This window comes from Carassius gibelio, chromosome B7 (assembly GCF_023724105.1).
Source record: "Carassius gibelio isolate Cgi1373 ecotype wild population from Czech Republic chromosome B7, carGib1.2-hapl.c, whole genome shotgun sequence".
In the NCBI taxonomy this organism is placed as follows: domain Eukaryota; kingdom Metazoa; phylum Chordata; class Actinopteri; order Cypriniformes; family Cyprinidae; genus Carassius; species Carassius gibelio.
The window spans coordinates 13,280,484-13,302,711 of NC_068402.1; the positions used below are offsets into that span (position 1 = coordinate 13,280,484).

Sequence of the window (22,228 nt, forward strand, 5' to 3'; positions counted from 1 at the left end):
TCTGAGGTGGCCACAGAGAAACAGGCGTTAAACTGCTTCAGCCTTTTGTTTTGGTTTGTGTGTTTATGACCTGGTTCTGATCAGCACAGAAATTGATCTGCTAGCTCCCCTAGAGAGTCGGCCGATTAAATGGGATTAATTTGTCACACACTGCGTAATATGTTACAAATTAACGTCCGCTTTTTTGTTATTTTAGTTTACATCTCCCAGCGCACAAGTAGTAACTTATCTCAGCGTGTCTGACTCTCACACAGTGTTTTGTCCTTTTACTCTTGGTTTCACAGGATGTTTATAAATCAAGCATCCTGTCTTTGAACCCTGGATGAGCAAGGGGGCTAAAAAGACATGGATGTAGACCAATTCGCTGAGCTGTAAATAAGTGTATAGTATATTTCATCAGTGGCAGAAAGAATCCAATTCAGCAGAGAAGCGTCCTCTGCCATCTGCCCCTTCAACAAAGACTTTCTCTCTTCCCCCTCCTCCAGCTGTCTTTTCTTCCTGTGTTTCTGTCCCATTTCCTCTCTGTCTTCCTCAACTCTTTGCCCTCTGCCGCAGCTTCTTTTCATACCTTTCCTCCCTTTCTTTGTCTGTCTGTATTATTCAGTCTGGCTTGGATTATTCCAGTCCATTTTCATTTGACATTCTCCAGGATTCTTATCGCGCACGTGAATCTGTCTGCCTTTAACATCTGATCCTTATTAAACTGCATCAATGTACACACTCCATATTACCGGCGATATAAGACTGAGCACCATTAGCCGTGGTAAGAAGAATGCGCTGTTCTTTGAGTCACATACCCTGTTTTCATCTTGAACCCACTGACTGTTGGGTGTCATTAACATGCATTAGTTTGTCAACGGATGTAGGCTACATTACACAAAAGCACATGCACCTATACATTGCAGTCTCCTGATAGGTTTTATTTAAGCGAGAACATATGTTGGCCAAGCTGGGACACAGGGAGAGTCTATGCCGTCATGTCAGTGGATGTTCAGAATGATGGATTAGGTGTAAAGATGGAGATTGCACTCCAAACAAACCCTTCTTTTTTTTTTTACTAAGGCAGAATAATTGCTTATGTATGTTTTATTGTATATTGAGTGGCTAGGTGGTTAGCACTGTTGTCTCACAGCAAGAAGGTCGAGGCCCGGCATTACTATGCATTATTATGCATTACTATGCAGCTAGGTCCTCATATCGCCCCCTGCTGTAAGTATAAGGAACAGCTGCTGTGCAATAGCTTCAAGATCATGTGCTGTTTGGGGGATTTCGGTCATTTTTGTGCCTTTGGCAAATACTGAATCTCCATTCATTAGACCCACTCGAGTGGATGATTGACTGTCATACATTGTGTCAGTTTTCCTTGAGACCCCTGGGGCAGTTTGCATTGTGATAGTTTCCATTTCTAACTAAACGAAAGGCTGAAATCTTATAAATTGGAAAATTGAGACACTACTGTGTAGAGAAACGTAACTGCAATTTATAGCTTGTAGTGCTTAATACATACAAGATAAATTGGCATTATGGTGATGTGTATATATTATGCTCATGATGAATGTGTCATTTTTGTGCTACATGCACCCCCTCAACATTGGCTGTGATGTCATCATACGGTAAAATCACAAGTTTAGGCAAAACCCTGTCTTGTCTCATCCAAATTTCCTCCCTTTCTGCGTGGTATGTGCCCTGTTGCTGCTTCTCCCTCATCTTTTCATCACCTTCTGTCTTTGTCCTACTTTTGCTTCCTGTTTTCCCCTCACTCATTTCAGTGTCTTTGAAATTCTTTTTCAGAGGCTTTTATTAAAAGTCTTCTTGTGCCTAAAGCAAAAAATCCAAAGTTAATTGAAAGAGAAATTGAAGTCACGTTGTCAGATATAAAGTCACATTGTTGAAATATAAAGTTAAAGTTACGATTGGGAGATATAAAATACAATTACCAGGCAGTAATGCAGTAATGGGCTTCCATAACCTTCTTCCCAGCAGCTCTATTCATCTCACTTGTTCAGTGTTTTGCATGACTGAAATCTTGTTTTGGTTGATACATGGTTGCAGGTCTGACCTCGACTTCATAAGCTGCTCATGTGGGATTTGGAGTGTTTATTATTGTCATTTCATGCCTTGTTGAATGAGCTGATGAAGAGATTAACATCTTAATGCTTAACACACTCAAACGAGCACTTCCCTGTGACATATCACCAGTTCTTGCTTTCTCTCTCTCTCTCGCTCTCTCTGGCTGCTTTAACTTCATCCTTCCCTCTATTACTTGCTCCTCTGTATGCAGGACCTTCTAACACCATGATCCATTAAATTCCTCTTGGGATAGTGGCTTTGATCAACTTACTAGTGATTATTTTCACAAGAGGCCTGTGTAAGTGTGTGACTGGCTTGGCTGACCCCTTAATGAACTTTTTCCTGATGGCAGTGAATTGACAACTGTCCCTCTTATTCCAGTATTTCTTATGAACACCAATGCTGCTTTTATTAGTATTGTTGAATGTGGGTGTATTTGAGAATTTCTTTTTTTATTGTTCAAATTGATTTAATTGTCCATTTTGCATTGTAGATTAGAATGTAGTGATGGCATATCAAAAAAAAATATTTGCATACATATTATAGGATTTCAGCCTATTGCTATCAGCAGGAAAAACCCCAAAACAAGAAAAAGCTCAGTGCTCATCTGTTGATACCCCAGAGATGCTATCTGTACTTGAGGGAAATTTGCTTCACCATAAAGGTGTCCAAATAATTTTCCATTCCAGATTTAAAATACGGAGACGGGAGACACCATATGTTACCTATTTCTCAGACAAAACGTATTAGCCACAGCTGACCCCAGTATTATGCATGACCTGCAGATTTCATGCGGATAGTGTGTGTATTTAGTGTTGCTACAAAACATATGTTCACATTTCAAACATTGACTGTGATTTATTTTCAAAGAGTCACACCATGTGCGTTTGAATGTTCATTTCAAGATTTTGTGTAGGAATTATTAAACATAGATGGAAATCCCATTAAACTGGATAATGCCGTTTTATTAGCAGTATAAACATATTTTATGACATTTTAATGGTTTTGATTAATGTGTGACATGCAGACCCAGTCAGTCACTCGTGACTACAGTGCTGCTTCTTGCATAGGTTAAGCAGATGCCCTTTCTGAGATTCTTAATCAGTCTCGACAGCAAACGTGCCTGGAGGGGCTGTAATTGTTGTTTTTAGTATGTGACATTTTCGGCTTGTCTACCCGTTTCTGGTGTGTGAATCATTCAGATGTAATCAGCAGTACGGACCGCTGTGAGGTAATGACAAGCTTGAGAGTGGAAAGCTGAACCTGTTTACACTTTCTCTCATTTCTCTGTAAACCTTCTGTTTCTGCTAACTGTTCAAATGAGACTTGCAGAACACCGAGAATGATGTTGCAGTTGATGTCTCTCTTCTTTTTTTAGCGAGTATTATGCTTGCGGTATGGGCCGTGTCCAGTGGTTTGGTGATTAAAGTAAACGGCAGCCCCGGCTGGCTGACTATCTGGTCTCAAGTTAGGTTCTTTCATTAAACCAGAATATTTAAAGCATACTAAGACTAGCTTTGACAGATATATTAACATAACATTCATAATTCAAATGCCCTCAAGAATCAGTTTGGCACTGTCCCTCTTAGGATAGTTTATATTAAAGTATCCTTAAATCCTGTCTTTTCCACTTGTTTTGTGCTGTCTATATGGCATATGGTATGTGCTTAACGTCTGTTTACAATATCGGAACAGTTTGGCTGCCTGTCACTTTTCCACAAGTGTACTTGGCTGTAAAGATAAGCAGTTTTTAAGACTTGCTTATTTACACTTGGCAGAAAGGCTTTCAACTGAGACAGCGGAAAATCTTTTATCGAGATCATCTGCTCTAATGTGGAATGCAAAATGATTGTTGTCACTTTCACAGTCTGCGGTGTGAGACCACATGCACTACAAGAAGACAAACTTCCTCTTCCTTTAGGGGCAGATTCTTCTGAAAACCACAAGGATCACAGGTTACAGCCAAGGTGTGCTTTCACCCTCACATCACTGAAATCTCGTCTTTTCACTTTTTTCTGTATTTTAAGATCTGTGAAACGTTACACACTCCTTGCTGAGTTTCACTTACTCTTAACATTTTTTTTTTCCTAATGGACGATTTCTCCTGAAGCTATACTTTGACGAGCATAGCTGATGAACCAGCAAACAAAAGAATTGTACTCCTGGCTTTGTGTCAGAAGGTGACAGTAGGGCCTCTGTAGTAAAATGGGCTGCAGCCATCAGATCAGTTTTCACTTTCATTGGCTCCTGTGAGTGACACCGCATCTCAGTTCCTCCATCTCCTGCAGAGGCTCTAGGAAAAAAAACACAAATGGATAGTGTTTTACACAGGGGGGTTATTTATATCTTGCACTGAAGAGCTCTTCAGATTTGTAATTCATTGCTTGCTGTGTTTGGTGAGATGAGATGTTGCTCTGTGGTGTGTGGTCTCCGTTGTTTGAAATGTTCTTGTAGCTTTCCTGTGATGTGATGGCAATGACAGTTCTGGGGCCTCGTGTTTAAAACTTTGCATAGATTTCATCCTTGAAGTATGCGTACACACAAACTGTGATTTTTGTTTACGTGTGCAAGATTTCAGATTTATTAAGCCACACGTAGACCAGAGCCTGGTTCATGTTATAAATCACAGATAGTATAATAATATGCATAAGTTTTATCTGTCCTTTCCAAAAAAGACCTTGCATGAAGCTTAACAACACTGGTTTTATCACACATAACCTCATCTGCTTGTAATTTACATACTCTGCGCATATTGCCATCCAGGCATGTGATACTTCCTTGGAACCTATAGGAAGATCATAACGTGAAAGTATGTGTTTTTTAATGAAGTTCTCTTAATGAAGTTCTCTGTCTTGCAGATCTCTAATTTTATCAGCTTAAAAAAAATGCTATTTTTGCTGAAGAACAACTGCACATTGTTTTAACAGTTTGCCTTGAAATTCCAAGCATAATTGAGCAGTTTTCTTTGGCTTATTCCTAATTTTTCGTGCTTTCAGGTAACATTTGCTATTTTCTCTCAAAGATCCTCTTTTGTCTTGCAGTTTCTGTCTTTTTCCCTCTGTTTAAACTATTTTGTCTTGGCAAAGATTCGAATCGATTTCTTCGTGCTTAAGCTGAACTAGCCTTTGTATGCACTCCATTATGCCTGTCAGCCTCGTTCTGTTTTGGTAAAGGGTATTGTGAGCTTCCAGATGTTTCTTTGGCAGTGAAATATGACCTGAAATGGGTGAGTCAGCTTCATTCAATAGTGAATCAAACTGATGACAGCAAATTTGTGACTTAAGGATTTCCTGTTGAGGGTATACACTAGCCTATAGGAGCAGCGTTTGGGGAAAATGGATGTGGCAGGATGGAAACCATTCAATCCTCTAATGCAGTTCATAATAAGCCTCTGGCTTTGTAGTTTTGTTTTAAATATGATCTGTTCATATCTTAGGCGAGTGTTTCTCAATTGAACCAAGTGCTTGAGTGTATTCATGAAATCCTCCCAAAGATGAAATACGTTTACTTTTTTTGGTTTAAGACAAAAGGCAAGCCTCACATTCAAACAAATCTGTCACCTTTCAGCAAGTTTTTGCTCTTCTTTTGAAATGGACTGCTCTTTCGTCTAGCTGTCAGCAGTATTGCAGTGGTTTCAGCTGCACATTTTCTCCACTCTTAAGTCTTTCCTCACCTCTGTCTCTTCATCCACTTGTTTCTCCATGCTGCTCATGTTTCTGCTGGAGATGCTGCTCAGATTGCATCATTAAGGTTAATCAGGATCTCATGTGAAAGCCTCTGGAGCTAATTAAAATTTTCTGCCTCTTTCTCCTGTTTTCTCACTAGCACTTTTTATTTTTTATCCTGTTTCACATCCTTGCAAGAGCTCATTGGCATGACACTGCTCTGCCTCCAACATATCCGCTGTAGCTCACAAAAGAGACACCCACTGGCAAACAGACTAAACCATGTAGTCTGGGCTGATTTGTTGGCCTGTCGACCCACAGTGGCAGCAGTTGCTGTTGCTTGCCACCAAAACCCTTGTGCACCCGCCCTGCTTGCAGCAAACCTAATAGTCTCGATAATTTTTTTTTCAGCTGAGCTAATAAAAAGGGGGTTTTGTATGAGCAGTGTTTTATGAGGAGCCTATGCCTCTTGCCCCACTATGTTCTAATGCACAAGTCGGCCGTTCCCAAAGCCACAGGCCCCACCCGTAAACCTCCTCGGGGTTTGAATAGTGGCGTATGTGTGTGTGCTTAGTGCCACAGTTTACTGTAGTGCTCCCATAAGGGAAATCTATGGAGGTAGACTCTGCACCAAAATAAATGTTTACTTTTAGGTAAAAAAATATTAGCAAAGTTTTATCCAAAAGTCTGTCATGAAGATGTAAAGACAGTAAAATGTGTAACTTTGTCAAGATAAAAGAAGGGAATATTTGCCTAGAGGAAAAAAATGACTCCCAGAAATTGCATCAGTACCATGTATATGGAAATATATTAATGACAAAATTCTTTCATACTAGAATAAACATGCAATGGTTTAGAACTACGAAGTTGAAAAAAAAAAGAGATTTTGCAATTTTGGGAGCTGCAATTTAACGTGTTTGCATATGTATGCATTGCACATATCATTTTGTCATTTAAAGAATTCCATAATTTTTACTTTCCAAAATTCAGTTCCAGAAGTTTTCAGATTTTCCTAAAATGTTTCTTTAATTCTGGAATTTACTTAAGATTAATTATTATTGGTCCTATCTGCATGTAGTAATACATGTACCTAAATGGTAAAGCACATTTTGTCTGTCACATGATGTTTTCCTAGAGACATTTTTCGGCTCAGACAGACAACATGCTCGGTCACATAGAGGGCTGTTTAATATATATATATATATATATATATATATATATATAATACATCTAATCATTGTTCACCAAAGCCAGCACACTGTGAAAAACAGCCTCACACTTTTTACATCTACAAACACAAAGTCCTACTCCCATAAGCTGTAGGGCTGTAACTCTCTCCTCACAGCCGATGAGAGATGTTGGATGCTCTGCCTGAAGCCTTTTGACCTTGAAACCTCCTCCTTTGTCACCCTGCAGTCTTTTAAGTAAATACAGCCTGTGTGTGGGAGTGTGAGAAAGAGAGAGCCCTTGTAAATCAAAACTGCTCTGGGTTGTCATGGTGTGGTTTGGATTGTTCAACAATGTCAATGTTATTGGCCATGTTGCACTGACATGCTGACAGAGTTCTTTTTTTCTCATGTTTGCTCTCATTGCTCCTGTATGTCTTTGTCATCTACTGACTTTATATGTATTCTGGTTGCGTTCAGAACAAGACATTTTTTTGTCTTGTCTGTAATTTTATTTAAAACATACTATTACTTTTTTTTTATTCCTCATAAAATAAAAATGCCACGGTTATACTGATGTCATAGTGAAGAAAAGTCTTAAAAAGAAAAGAAAAACAAAACATAAAAAGAAAACCCCAAGTAGTTGACTCGCCAAAACCCTTCAGACATTTATTTAATAAATACTTAAAAATAAATAAATAAATGCATGCATAAACAAATAGATTAAAAAAATCTGTATATATATATGTTCATATAGACCCTCTTTTTCTTGCTTCACAGAAAACCATCATGTTGATGTGGATAATGGCATCCTGATCAGATCTTCCTGCCCACTATCTTCTCTTTCCTTGGACTCATCATTGGCTCAGTGATGAACCACACACCCAGTCCCCACATGACAGAGGCCGCCAAGTCTGGGCCGGGCTTGTTGTGCGGCCTGGGCCTGGGCCCGGATCGGGTGCGTTCCCCGGACAGCCTGACCTACACACCCAGCCCGTCAGGGGGAACGCCCAGTTCCAGTCCTCCTCTGCTGATGTCTCCAGGGCTGGGCTGCGATGGCGGCGGGGACTGGGAGAGCCGCGAGGAGCTGCGTCTGCGTGAGCTGGAGGAGGCTCGGGCACGGGCGGCTCAGATGGAGAAGACGATGCGCTGGTGGTCAGACTGCACGGCCAACTGGAGGGAGAAGTGGAGTAAAGTGCGGGCTGAACGCAACAGGGCACGGGATGAGGTCAGACAGCTGAGACAACGTCTAGACGCCCTTACCAAAGAGCTGACGGGGGCACGGCGGGAGCGTCAAGAGCTGGTGGCCGAAAACGAACAACTGCGTCTAGAGGCCCAAAGAGTCCGAGCTGAACAGAACTCCCCAGCGAATACTTCCACTGCACCAGCATCCAACTCCTCAACTGCCTCCACACACTCCAACCAGCCACGGGAAGCAGACATCAAGCAGGACAACCAGGTTGAGGAGAACATGAGAGATGGCCCAGGCTCTCCAGAGCAGGAACCTGTGAGAGATGTAGACACTGACAAACCAGACAAGCAGAAGGTGAGTGTTAAACTGTATAATAATTGGAGGGTTTCCTGGTAATTCACCTGACCCCAAACGGACACTCAAAAACAGCTACATGGTGCAACAAAGAACGCAAGGCTCAGCAGCGTTTCTTAGAGTGGCAAGGGACTCAGTTGAAAAAGCAATTTCAGTAAATCACTTGTGCATAAAGATTTGTGCACTAAGCAAAACCAAGCAATCTGAGCCTAAAATTGTGCCCTAACTAGACTGTGTCCTATCTCTTACATTTTGACGTAAGGAGCCACATCTCCTAACATCTCCTCTTTTTTTTTGCATCATATGTTCCCAATGGTTGTGATTCTGGTGCCACAGGTAGTGTTTTGTTTTTATTGTTGACAACTAAGTTAGGGTGCACACTTGGTTTGAATGCCTGGTGCAAACCAGAGTTTGATGGCTGAACTCGCATGTCATGTTAAGGGTTTTCCTGTGTGGTTTTGGAAACTTTCAGAGGTGCGGATATGAGCTGTGTGTCATATGCTGTTCAAAAGCTTAGCTTCCTTCCCAGATTTGGCAGATTAACTCGCACCTCAACTGGAATTGTCATTTCAAATGTGATTAGACTTTTCAGTTGAATGGACTTTGTCATGGTTAATATTACTTTAGTGGTTTTAGGTGATAGTCACAAATAGAATACAGCTCGACTTTGTCTACTCGTCAATATAGAAAGTCTGTGAGGCACTACTGTAAGCAGGCTATGTGAATCATGCATTAAGAGACTCACACCTGTAAATTAATCCAGTTGTTAATTGTTAAAGTGAGCACACACATAAATAACATTTCATGAAATCATATTTTGCGTTTCACTTCTGCAGTTGAGTATGATTGTGAACAAAGCAGCAGCGAACTGTACTAAAGTTCTCCGGTACCTCAGGTCACCTTTTTGTGGATGGACACCCGTTTTCAGAAAATGGCATTCATATCATCTAAATGAACCGAAGTCTGACATCAAATGAACCAGGATGTGCACTAAAAGTGCTTGTGAGAAAATGCTTTCTAATATAATGTCACACCTAGTTAGAATGATGCAATTTTAAAATTACACATGATTTTTTTTTTTTTTTTTTTTTTTTACAAAAATTAAAAGCTAGACACTCAAACCACACAACAAACCCACAGAGTAACCGAGGCTGTTCATCTGGACACAGGTAGACGGTTGTAAATAGGTCAGCCACAGACCTGGCTCAGTGCATCTTCCTGTGATTTCATGTGCTTTTTGCTTGTGTGCTGGTTTCATTTTTTCATCCTATTATTAGAACCACCCCTCTCCCAGCACAACCCCCAATGTGTTTTACCCATGGGGCCACAGCCAGGGGTACCGCAGCAGCTCCCACTACCCAGAAACCCCTTTTTCATTCCTAGACTCGCTTGAGCATGTCTGTTATTTCCTTAAGTGCATTTTAAACTAATCTTTCAAGGGAATTACCCCTCACACTAATGTGGTTTAGTCTGCTGTGCACATTAGCAAGCACCTCTTTTTTGGGGGGGTTGGCAAATAGATGTGAAGACAGCGCACCAGCAGAGAGAGGCAAGGAAGAATTAATGTCAGTGTCAAACTTGACCTTCAGAGTCTCAAGCATGATGAATATATATTTCTGCACGGATATCAACAGGGGGTATCCTAGATTGATAGCTTAAGACTCTCAGACTCATGTGAATGGTGACAATTACCTACTGAGAGCACTTTTATTATTCAGCACAGAAATAACCACCTTTTTAAGGTAATATCAGGTTTCCTCATTCAAACTTGGCTAAGTAAATAAATAATAGTTAGCGTAGTCGGAATCTCACTGGATTGATTTGATACCATCCCATTTCCTGATCTGTTTCCACACAAAGCCATGCTGAGTGCTTCCACATGTAGAACTCGATCTGTATTAGTGCGCGTTTGGTTCCCCCTGGTGCCCGGGAGAGCTCATTGCGCTTTTATCTCAGTTACTCAACTGTGGCCGTTCTGGGATCGCAGCATGTTAAGTGTCTCATGTCTGTCTCCTGAGGCCCATGTCTTTGATATGTAATCCCTACTGTGTGTAGGAAGGAAAGAGGAAGGATGGTGCATTGAACTGTAAAGCCGGTTTTTATTACTCCTCCGAAGAGCTTGTGAATTTCATTCATGCACACAGGAAATAAGGGAAAGGTGCAATGGGATATTTGTTATGTGGATGACAGAGAATATGCCCCTTGTGTGGTTTGGTTTAATAAGGGAAAAGGAAAACATGAAAGTCTGATTTTTTTGGTTGTTTATGTTTTTCATTTGTTTTCTTTGTCTTGGAACATTGACTATTGCAGCAGTTCTCAGCGGGTTTTGCTTCAAAACCTTGGTTGTACATTCGGACATCGACTCTCAAGTCAACACAATATAATAATTGTTTATCATATAAAACTAAACAAAGTTTTTTTTTATCTTTATGTAATTCTATGTTAAAATATTAGGCTCTCATTGTTTATCCTTGTTTGTAAAGTCTGAGTTTAGTTTTCTTTATGTAATTTTGTTTATGGTCATCAAAGATGAAGGCATGTCACACAGCCTCTCTTTATTGCCATCTTTTGACCAGCTGCTGTCAAATAGCAAATTAATTTATGCTACTCCTCCACCCCCACAACATAATATTTAAAGTGATGCAAAATTTGATGTCAATATATATTTGTTGTTTGATTCATTATGTGTCAGTTACATTTTAAGGAGATAAACTCATCGTATTAACAGTTAGGTTATTTAGCAAAGTAAAAAAGCGTCAATTATTATTATTATTATTTTTTTAATAACGTATTTTTCTGACTATAAGTCGCACCTGAGTATAAGGCACAGTCCAAAAATATGTCATGATGAGGAAAAAAACATCTATAAGAACCAAGAACCAAGAGAAAACATTACCCTCTACAGCCGCAAGAGGGCGCTCTATGTCTTCAGTGTAGACTACAGGAGCACTGAGCAGCATAGAGCGCTCTCTCGCGGCTGGAGATGGTAATGTTTTCTCTTGGTTCATTTCTCTCGGTTCATGTCAAATTAATTTAGATAAATAAGTTCGCACCTGACTATAAGTCGCAGGACCAGCCAAACTATGAAAAAAAAGTGTGACTTATAGTCCGGAAAATACGGTAATAACTTTGTCTCCTTGGAACAGTGTTTGAACAGACTTGCTATGGTCCTCCAGTTTAGAACCACTAGTGTTTAGAAGTATTTAGCTTCTTTCTTTCTTTGCGTCAGGAGTTGGAGTTATTGGAGGCTCTTCTCAGGGCGAAGTCAGAGGCTCCGGACTCTTGGGACATTCGCAGTGCGAGTAGCTTGCGCTCAGTTCTCAGTCGGCAGGACCGGAGCAGACTGCTGTGGGAGGATCTGGCTGCCCTGGAGGAGGACTCTGGCAAGCTCAACGCTCTCCAGCTACGCCTGGATGAGTCCCAGAAAGTCCTGCTGAAAGAACGAGAGTAAGCGATCATTGTCCAGGTGGAAAACAATACATGCATGAAACAGACCGGAACTCGCCAAATGAATTCAAAGGCCTTTTAGAGCTTCTCATAAAAATGGCAGGGTCAACATAGATGTATCCTTCACCACCTCCGATATACAGGGAAGGATACATCTTTGTTGACTTTGTAGAAATCACCCACTCAAGGCATCTCCGTAGACTAGACCTTCTGAGAACTGTCGGTTTGGACTCGATGATGATGATTTATGCTGTGCATGTGAAACGTTTTGTGTCTCTGTCAGGGATAAGCATGCGCTCATTAAGAACATTGAGAAGCTGGAGGTGGAGCTGAGCCAATGGAAACTCAAATATGAGGAACTGAACAAGAGCAAACAAGAGGCCCTAAAACAGGTGAGCAAGCTTATTCTGATAAGATGCAATACAGCAATGAAGAATCATCTCAAATCAGAGCAACATTACCCCCATTTTTGTTTTAGTCTTACAGAGGTGTGCCTGTTAGGAATGAATGAGAGAATATTCCTCATATATTTGCAGTGATATTGCTGGTGATGTAAAATCAAGCAACATTATAACCTTGTGTTCATTTAGTGACAAATAGTGTGGAAAACATGCCTTGATTAGTCTTAACTAGATTTATAATATGCATTAAATATTGTGAGTAACAATGACTGATAGATGGGAATTATAATTCCTCTGATTGCAAAAAATCACCTTTTCACTTCATTTCAGCGCAGCCATAAATATATAAAGTTATAAATATTGAGATATATTGAATATTATTAAAAGGTTGGAAAAAAGGTTTTTCTAAATCATATAGTGCATCATGAAAATAATTCGTCAGGAACCTGCAGTAAATTAAACTCCAAGCCAAATAGCTTTGTAGCAGCTGTGGAACATTTAACTTACTGGCTTCGTTTATTGAATTATGGTATTTTAAGCAATTTGTTTGCGCTTTTGGGCATCAAGTCAAGACAACAATTGCTGAGTCTTAATTGCCAGCATTAGTTTTTTGGCTTCAGCGCTGTATTTGTTATTTGTGGGTCGTGTTTGATTTACAAATAACAGATCAATTGCTGAAGCCAGGAACAATAACACAAGATATTCTCATGAGGAACAGATCTCCAGCACTTCCATGTTAAAAGAGCATGAAATCCTTGGCCTTTTTTCCAATTTCCTCTGGGCAATTTATAGTCCGAGCTTTAATCAGTAGGAAGAATGCATGGTGAGTGCTCTGGTGGCCTGTTCATCAAAACCCAGTACTTCACCTTCACTTCCAGATATCATATTCTTGCCTTACAGTATCCTCCAAATACAGTCATATGTGCTTCAGAGACATAATCCCAGGCAGAAAGTTTGACACACCTACCCTTTCTTTGCTACTTTTCTAAAATGTGGAAAATCGAAGTAATAATCATCAAATCTATGAAAAAATTATGCATTAACCGAAATCTTTAAAAGTTGTTGTTTTTTTTGTCCCTGGACTCTTTAATTGTATAGAAGCATGAATTCTACTAACAAGATACATAAAAACAAACTCATATTTATATAATGAAGTGTGTTTTTTTATTTATTTTGAAACAAAATTCATTAAAATCATTAAGAGCATTAATTCAGTCAAATATATCCATCCTAAATAAATACAGGGTGTTATAACGGATGCATCTCTGATAGAGCACCACCAGGGGGCAGTTGTTACCCATGCTGGAGGCAGTCTGGCATTGACCATGAATGATTAGATTTTGCTTCTCAGGATTTCTTTTAGTCAGGCAATTTTATGAAAGACAGCTGCACTGATTGGGCCCAGGGAAACTTTCTCTCTTAATACAAGCCTTCCTCAGAGAGAATAAGGGATTGACTCACCATCATACACCTAGACCTCGTCATAGCCATATAGTAGAGAGATGATGAGTAGGAAGAGATGTGCTTCTCTTTTTAATAACCTCAACCCTTAAGGATGTGCATGAATACCATGAGATGATGAGCAAGAGGAGAGTGTGTGCCACACTCACTAGTTTAATAGATGAGCTGCCTGTCCTCAGCCCAGTTGTGTGAGCTCACGACCTGCAGCGAATGTTAATCACTGCGTTTGAGTCACAGTACGCCGAGTGTGAGACGCTGTTGAGAGATCAGACTTTTACCGTAGTGCCCCTTTCACTTAATGGCAAATGAGCGAGACCATATTGCCACAGAAAGTTGGTACAAGTCTTGTTAAATGAGCACAGTTTCACAGAGTTTCATCAACTGTGAAATGAGTTTAAAAACCAGGCTCATTCACAATCTGTTTTTTAATGCCAATGGCATCTTCAGAGTGTTGCGTATTCAGTCCCAGTAGTTTATTTGAATACAATAGATTATCTCTAACAAAGCAAAGGAAAAAAAGTTTTACTCAAGATCAGAAGTTCCGAGATAAAAGGCTGACTCTCTCTGTCTTTTTCGATCTCTCACGCAGCTGAACTTCTTGAAAGAGGTGCATCAGGATGAGCTGGGCCGCATGTCTGAAGATCTGGAGGACGAGTTGGGGGCTCGTACCAGCATGGACAAAAAACTGGCAGAGCTCCGTACAGAGGTGAGACGCATGTACATTTTCTGTTTCCTACTCATACTGCACTGTTTTGCATGGGTTAGCCGGTTCGGTATCACCCCAGGACACACTGTAATCTACATCAAAGCTAAACACCCTTAGGGCTTTAAACATCCATCCGCTGTCTTCCTGCGATTTGACTAGCAGGACACCAGGCACCGCGTCCCTCTGTTAGTCTAGCTGGCGTAATGACAGAACACTGCTCTAACACGTTCCCAGCAGGCAGTGATAGCAGTGGGGTGTTGCTGAGATGAACCTGGCAAGAGAGAGTGACATTATGCACTTTGATGGGCTCCTTAAAGAGCACCGCCAATTCCTGTGTCTCGGCTCAGATCCTTTTTATCCCCTAAACTCCAAAACCCCAAGTGACCTCCCTTCATCTCTGCCCTCAGGAATAGAGGCGTTTCACAGGCACTGCCTCATATCAGAAGCCAAATGACATTATAGAAATATTAATGACTAGTTGGTCTGGAGCGAGTTTGGGGTATGCCAGGAAAGTCAGCCAGCACTTAAGGTGAATCTGAAAGAGATGGTTTCCCATTAAACTGCTTTTAGCAGCAGGTCAGAACTGGGAAAACATGGAGAGCTTTTCACTTAGCTCGCAACATCATTCTGAGCTAATAGGTGTCCTGTGTGCTAATGCAGCATTAGTCCTTCCTGTCTCTTCATATTTTATGTATTTCAAGTTTTGCACACAGTATTTGCATTAGGAGTTTTCAGATATTTTAGTATGTTTTAGTTAGATGCAGTGCAACAATAAAACTGTTTTCTTGTGAACACTGCAGTAAATTCCGTCAAAATTATTTGAATTTGAATTATTAGCTGCTTTCAAAAATTGTTCCAAAGCAGTGGGTGGATTTCAAAGTGTAATTTTATATATGTGTGTTTTAACTTAATTTAACAAAATAAAAAAATTGAAAATTAAATAAAAAATTAAATTTATGCATTTAGCAGATGCTTTTAACAAAAGCGACTTACAGTGCGTTCAGGCTATCAATTTTTACCTATCATGTGTTCCCGGGGAATCAAACCCCCAACCTTGCGCTTGATAACGCAATGCTCTACCAATTGAGCTACAGGAAGAGAAGTGTTGTGCATGGAAAAAGTGGTGGAAATTCCTACATGAACCATAAAACTGGTTATTTTAATGTTAAAAAATTTACTATTTCTGTTTTTACTCTATTACTCTATCTTAGCCTTAGTGAGCATAGAGGATTTCTGTCAGCATAAAAACAGTTACTGACTACAAACTATAGTGTATAGACATGGATAAATGAAACCAATCCAATCATCTGTGCTCCATGAAAAAAACTATTAGACCATTGTAAACATTACATTCAGTGTAAAGGGTTACAAAGTGATGAATATTTAGTTTAGTTAATTATGCTAAATTTTTGTGCAAAAAAAATGGTTCATGTTGGGAGTAAGCCTTTATATTCAAAATTACTTCATTATTGTCCTCGTTAACTTTTTGTTTTGTAAAGTGTTATGTCTCTCTCCCTCTTTCCTCACTATGTTACTGAATTTGTGTGTGTGGGTGTGTGTGTGTGTGTGTGTGTGTGTGTGTGCAGATGGAACGTCTGCAGGTGGAGAACGCAGCAGAGTGGGGTCGTCGGGAGCGTCTGGAGACGGAAAAGCTGGCTCTGGAGAGGGAAAACAAAAAGCTGCGCACCCAGATGGAAGACCTGGAGGAGCAGCTGGCACGCAAACGCAGGCAGGCCGCCAGCGCCCTGGACACCGACCTCAAGACCATCCAATGTGAGCTGTTTGAGAGGAACAAGGTGAGAGACGGACAGCGCCGTCTGCACACTAACCTCAGACAAATAATCACAAACCTATCAGTAAGAATTTCTCAACATCTCAGCATCAGCTCAGATTCTGCTGTACAGCTTTGGAGAGATGGATGAAGTGTGGTAGCAGTTTGCAAAACATCTGAGCCTCTTCCTACAATAAATCCAGGCAGTGTCACTGAGGTAAAGAGGCCATATCCATCAGAGCCTGTGGTGCATGACCGTGGATTTGAGCAAACACAGTTTCGATTTTTGATCTTATGTTGTATATTGGCTGTGCTGAGAAAGTTGTGCTGTGTGTGTGTTAGTAAGATGCTATTGAGGCTCTATTAAACTAGTGTGTCAGGAAATCTAGACACTTATGGCCAGAGCCCTTATGAGCGGCCATTAGTGCAGCCAGAGATTTATGAAGTGATCCAAAGCTCCCTTAATATAGACGCTGTAAATCACTCGCTCACCTGCTCTCTCACTCCTGCCTTGAATGAAGGAAAGATTTAAAGAGAGCGGAGAAGAGGGAGAGATGAATATGAGCAGAGAGAGTTGTTTTAGAGGTGAAAGGTATGCTGGAGAGGAAAAGGGTAAGAGTGAGCTTAGCATGTCAATTAAACCAGTAACATGGGAAAAAGGATATTGTGCCAGGAAACGGACATGTAATCCCTGCATGTGATGCTCAGTGTTTTGGCTTATTTGTTAAATGCACAACATATGGCCATCTGAGAAGGGTGTTGCATTTTTGTGTGTGAGTGTGAGTGTGTGTCCGCAATGCTATTGCACATTCCCACACAAGCGATGTCCTGATAGTGGCCTGCAGTCTGGGAGAGAAACACAGAGAGATTGATGAGCTTGCTCAGGAGCTGTTGAAGCAAATGGATTGATGAGGACAGGAGCGGAGAAACAGGCCACGGCGCACTGAGGACAATGCACCATCACTGACAAAAAGAACAAAGTGTGATTGATACTGAAATCATATCCCACTTCAGTCGCTTTCGCACTTTCTACCATGTTTCCTTCAGCTCCCACCTGTAGATTGATGCGTACTGTCACATTTGCTGTGAAACCCAGCATGTGCAGAAGATTGGGAATGGGACTCGATGGCTACTTCCTGTGCATGTGTGTGTGTGTGGCTTTCTGGTGTTTGGCATCTCTATGAGAATTAAATATTGATTTGATCGCGTGGATAAACTTCAGTCATTCATTAGTAGTGTCTTTGTGTTCAAGACACAATGTCATGGGAAAACTTTGAATTGTCAGGCAATTTTACAATTGAGATTTGTAGGTCTGGTGAAGTTATGAAAGTAAAAAAAAAATCTGGTATATATGTATATACACACACGATAAAAACAAATAAATAAATAATTATATATATATATATATATATATATATATATATATATATATATATATATATATATATATATATATATATATATATCTCAAAAGCGACAGTAAAGACTTTTAGATATAAATGCTGTTCTTTTGAACTTTCTCTTTAAAGAATACTGAAGAAAAAAAAAGTAGCATGGTTTCCACGAAAATATATTGAGCAGAACAGCTGTTTTCAATAATAATGATAAGAAATGTTTCTTAAGGAACCAAATCAGTGTATTAATAGGATTTTTGAAGGATCACGTTACACTAAACATTGGAGTAATGACTGTTGAAAATTCAGCTTTACAGCATTATAGGAATATAAAGTATTTTAATCTATATTAAAATAGAAATCATTTATTTGAAAGTGTAAGAATATTTCAAAACATTGCTGTTTTCTCTGTATATATGATTAAATAAATGCTGCCTTGGTGAGCACGAGTGACATCTTTCAAAAACATAAATAAAATCGAAATGATTCCAGACTTTTGAGTGGTAGTGTAAATGAATGAATGAAGGAATAAAGAAATATGTTTTCACTCCATAGTTCAAAGGTTTAGTATGTTTTAAAAAGGAGTTTCTTATACTTGCCTATGGCTATTGGCATGCAAATTAGTTTTTTGGATTGCGAAAGTAATTTAAAGTTTGGAAGTTTAATTGAACATCCCTAGCTTTAGGCCTGGATCATGGCCCGTCATAACATCATGACTGGTGTCCATCTGGAAGGCTACATGTTGATTCAAAAGGGATTCATCGGGTTGGCCGAGGCTCAATCATAGCTCTCAGTCTGACACTGACAATGCCGCGTACACAAATGCAGCTGCAAGTCGGCACATCACACACACACACACACACACACACACACACACACATCAAAAAGGCTCCAGGTGAATTGTGCAGGTGGAAGTTCTGCTACTGGTTCTGCTGTTGTCTCTCTCTTTGTTTTGATCAGGGACTCCGGGTCTTGTTCGGGCGCGTGACCTCTTACAAGCTTCAAAGCGTGTTTGTGTGGGGCTAATACATGATGACGCTTGTGTTTCAATAAACAGAAATAAAACGAGTAGGGCTCCATCCAGATGGAGTAACGTTAGCAAAAACAGGCTGGACTTTTTTATTATTATTATTCCTAAAGGGTTTGTTGAGTCTAGAGTAGGCAAGCTTTGAACTGGAGTTAAAGTCTCTCTCTTGCTCCCGGATCAAAGAGAAGTTTGTCTTTCTGAAGGTCAGTTTAATACCATTTTTTTCCTTTTCTTTTTTAATCTCTCCCGGTCTCACTCCTTTCGTAATTTTTCCATTGCTCTCTCAGCAGATCATTTACACTACTAGTCAAATGTTTATAATATCTTATCAAATGTAGAATATAGTAATAATGTCAGTAATGAAGTCATAGGCTCACTATATATATTTTTTGATTTGTTAGTGTTTTTTAGATTCTATTCTGTGAAGCTCTTTAACCTGCATTCATGCAATAAAGTGCGATCCAAATAATTTCATTATTGTTATTATTCTTATATGATGATGATGATTATTATTATTATTATTATTATTATTATTATATCTATGGATGAAAATAAAGGGAAGTATGGGAATTGTGTAGTGAAGTTACAGTATAAAGACATTTTATATATATATATATATATATATATATATATATATATATATATATATATATATATATATATATATATATATATATATATATATATAAAATTACAGGCACAATTTGCATTTGTATATTTCTATTTAAATTATTCTCTTATTTTGTCAAAATGTTTTTATTCTGATCTGTGAAGCCATGTGAGTTTTATTGCATATGTGAATAGTGCTATTCAAATTTTAATATTTATAATCTTTTATTTTAATTATTATTTGATCTGATTAAATAGCAAGTTAGTTATATCCATTGAAGTTTTGTGCAGTAATATATATTTATAAAAAAATATGTAGGCACAATTTACTTTATTCTACTAAATTCATTTCAATCTTTTTTAAAAGCAAAATACTTGATCAAAAGGTTCTGAAGTTCATGGAAAAACACATCATCTATGAGTACGGTCATCTGTTTTGTTCTCTCTCCATATACAGCTGTGCTCTTCACATTCTGTCCAACAATCTCTCCTTAAACTCCTTCAACATCTGGCCAGCTGCTTGCTCATCCACACAGGTGTTTATTCACCAATCACAATGATTAATGAGCCTATATTGGCTGCTCATCTGCTGCTGTTGCTCCCACTTTCTGATGGAAATGCGGTAAACAGTATTGACAGCCAATGTGGAAGCCCATGTGCTCTGTTTTCCCTCTCTGGTTTTGGAAGCAGCAGTGTGTGTGTGTGTGTGTGTGTAAATCAGCTCCTCTAGTGTGCTACATCTGGAGTAAGCCAGTGTGAAATGAATTGTCTTGCCTTTCAGGTTCTGGGCTGCTTCTCCAGAGGTTTTCCATTTGGGCCTGCTGTGTTTTTCTCACCGGGGTCGCCCTTTACTGATTGAGGTGTCTCGCGCACATTATTCTCCCCTTTTTTATTTTTCATCCATCAGTTGTTGCCAGCTCTCTTTGTCCTCTAAATTGTTAAAGATTATTCAATTTTGATGCAATGCAAGAGCTTAAAGGTAAAGTGTATCATTTCTGCACCACAAGCAACAACAAAATGGATTTGGAAAATAAATTTTTCCAAACAAGTTTCTTTCCTCAAACTTATGCTATTGGTTGAGGAAGAGCTTGATACTGCTCAACTAAACAGACAAATGTAGTATTTCAATACATTTTTCACCAAAGAGTTCAATTGAATTGTGTGGAACAGGACTTTTTTTATGATTTCAATTAAAATGAATGGTGTGCAATGTTGTATACATATATCTTCTATGAAAATAATGACAATTTTCACTTGAGATTCCTTGTCCCATTAATGTTATGCTGTTGTCAGTTCACTGTGTTTGTAGAGTTCCTATGTGTTGGGACCATGACCGTGTGTCCACACATTAGTCATTTGTACCATGATCCCACGCCAGTCAGCGGAGGCCTGTTAGCGCAAGTCTGAGTTTAAATGAACCCATTAGCACCTACTGCTATGGCTTATTTATGAGCCACTGAGGCTGATGTCCCAGTTAGCCAGCACTGACAACATGCCATTAATGCTGATCTACAGCCCACTGTCTAACCCAAAGGAACAAACGACAAGGTGGACGTATGTATGTGTGGAATGTGCTGTAGAAAATGTGTGGAATGCATTAACTGAACGATCCAAGGGTTTTTTCCTCTATATTTCTCATTGGCAAATCAGTTGAGGATCTGAGCTCAAGGGAAATCTTCTTCCAGATTTGCATATTTTTAGTTAAGACGTATATGCCTAGACATTGATATGGAAGGGTTGAACAGCTTTGATTCCGATGTCTGGGTCCAGGGCTTTTTTTATATCAAGAGAGCTCTCGGTCAGAAAAAAAAACCTTCTCTCAGGACCGATAGGAGAGAAAAGTATGGGAGGTGAAATGAAGGTTAAACAGAGGCACTTTGCAAAAAAAGAGGGTGAGAGACTGATGAGGATGAAGATATGAGGATAATGTGCCGAAAGAGAGTGCAGTGTTCATCTCACAATAGAGAAACTGTGAAGGTGGTGGGGGCGGGGGCGGGGGGGTGGACAATACAATCAATACAATGGATCCGCGCTGTGAAATTGCATGGAGGTAATGAAGGTGAGACATAGAGGTTGAATGTAAGAGGTGACAGGAGAGTGAGAAATAAAGAAGGAAAGCAAAGGAAAAAGTAATTGGAACCTCAGGATTGAATGAGGAAAGGTTAGGGGCTAAATCAGGTGAAAATAGTCTCACTTTAAATCTGATGTCCGGATTAAAGGACATGTGATGTTTTGAGGAGTGCGGTGTAGTCAGAATGAGGCTTTTCTTGCATGCTTCAATTTATTGCTTCAGGAATCCCCACAGCAGTGGACCAACATTTCCAGCTCAGCTCCTCAGCAGAGCATCATGGTTGTTTTTGTCTGTGCGTCTGTCATGTGGCATTTTAATGAAGCTTTGTTTTTATCCCATTTCAAAAACTGTGCAGAAATGATATTCTAAATTCATAACTAAGTAATAGGGTGAAATTCCACATCTCTACAATCCTCTGTGAGCAGCATACAAAATGAAATCTTTCAACACCAATGAACCTAGAATATTTACTGGTCATGAACATTTCTTAGTTACCACAATTTGTATTTTTGTATTATAAATATACAGTGCTGGTAATAGTTTACAAATTGTGCAGGACAGATGGAGGCGCCGGTGCGCTCACTTGCTCTTAAAATACTTTAAAGTAGTAATTTATGGTCATAAGATAAGAGTAATACATCTTTCAAAGGCTCTACATGTAATGTTGTGGGCTTTTGTAAAATAATGAAAGCAAACATGATGTGCTTTCTGCCCTCTCGGTCTCTGTGATCTTGAGCGTGAAACTATATTTTTGCCTTACAGAAATTAAAAATATATTTATAGTGATTGGAATGTCTACTTTCAAGTGAACCAATTCAAATACAAACCAAATATTCACAAATGACGTAATCATATGAAACACACATACAGTCAGTGTTGCTGACTTCATCTCTT

At 39.4% G+C, this 22,228-nt stretch overlaps 1 protein-coding gene across 2 annotated transcripts in view; it reads left to right on the top strand.

The window, feature by feature from the left end:
* The window catches only part of LOC127961818 (coiled-coil domain-containing protein 102A), an 85,458-nt gene that overhangs the window by 17,446 nt on the left and 45,784 nt on the right, over positions 1-22,228 (top strand). For both annotated transcript variants that reach the window (XM_052561090.1, XM_052561091.1), the window contains 5 exons: positions 7,682-8,447; positions 11,677-11,894; positions 12,178-12,286; positions 14,346-14,462; positions 16,049-16,258. In XM_052561090.1, coding sequence (XP_052417050.1) covers positions 7,773-8,447; positions 11,677-11,894; positions 12,178-12,286; positions 14,346-14,462; positions 16,049-16,258 — 1,329 coding nt within the window. In that variant the 5' untranslated portion in view covers positions 7,682-7,772. The remainder of the gene's footprint in view (positions 1-7,681; positions 8,448-11,676; positions 11,895-12,177; positions 12,287-14,345; positions 14,463-16,048; positions 16,259-22,228) is intronic.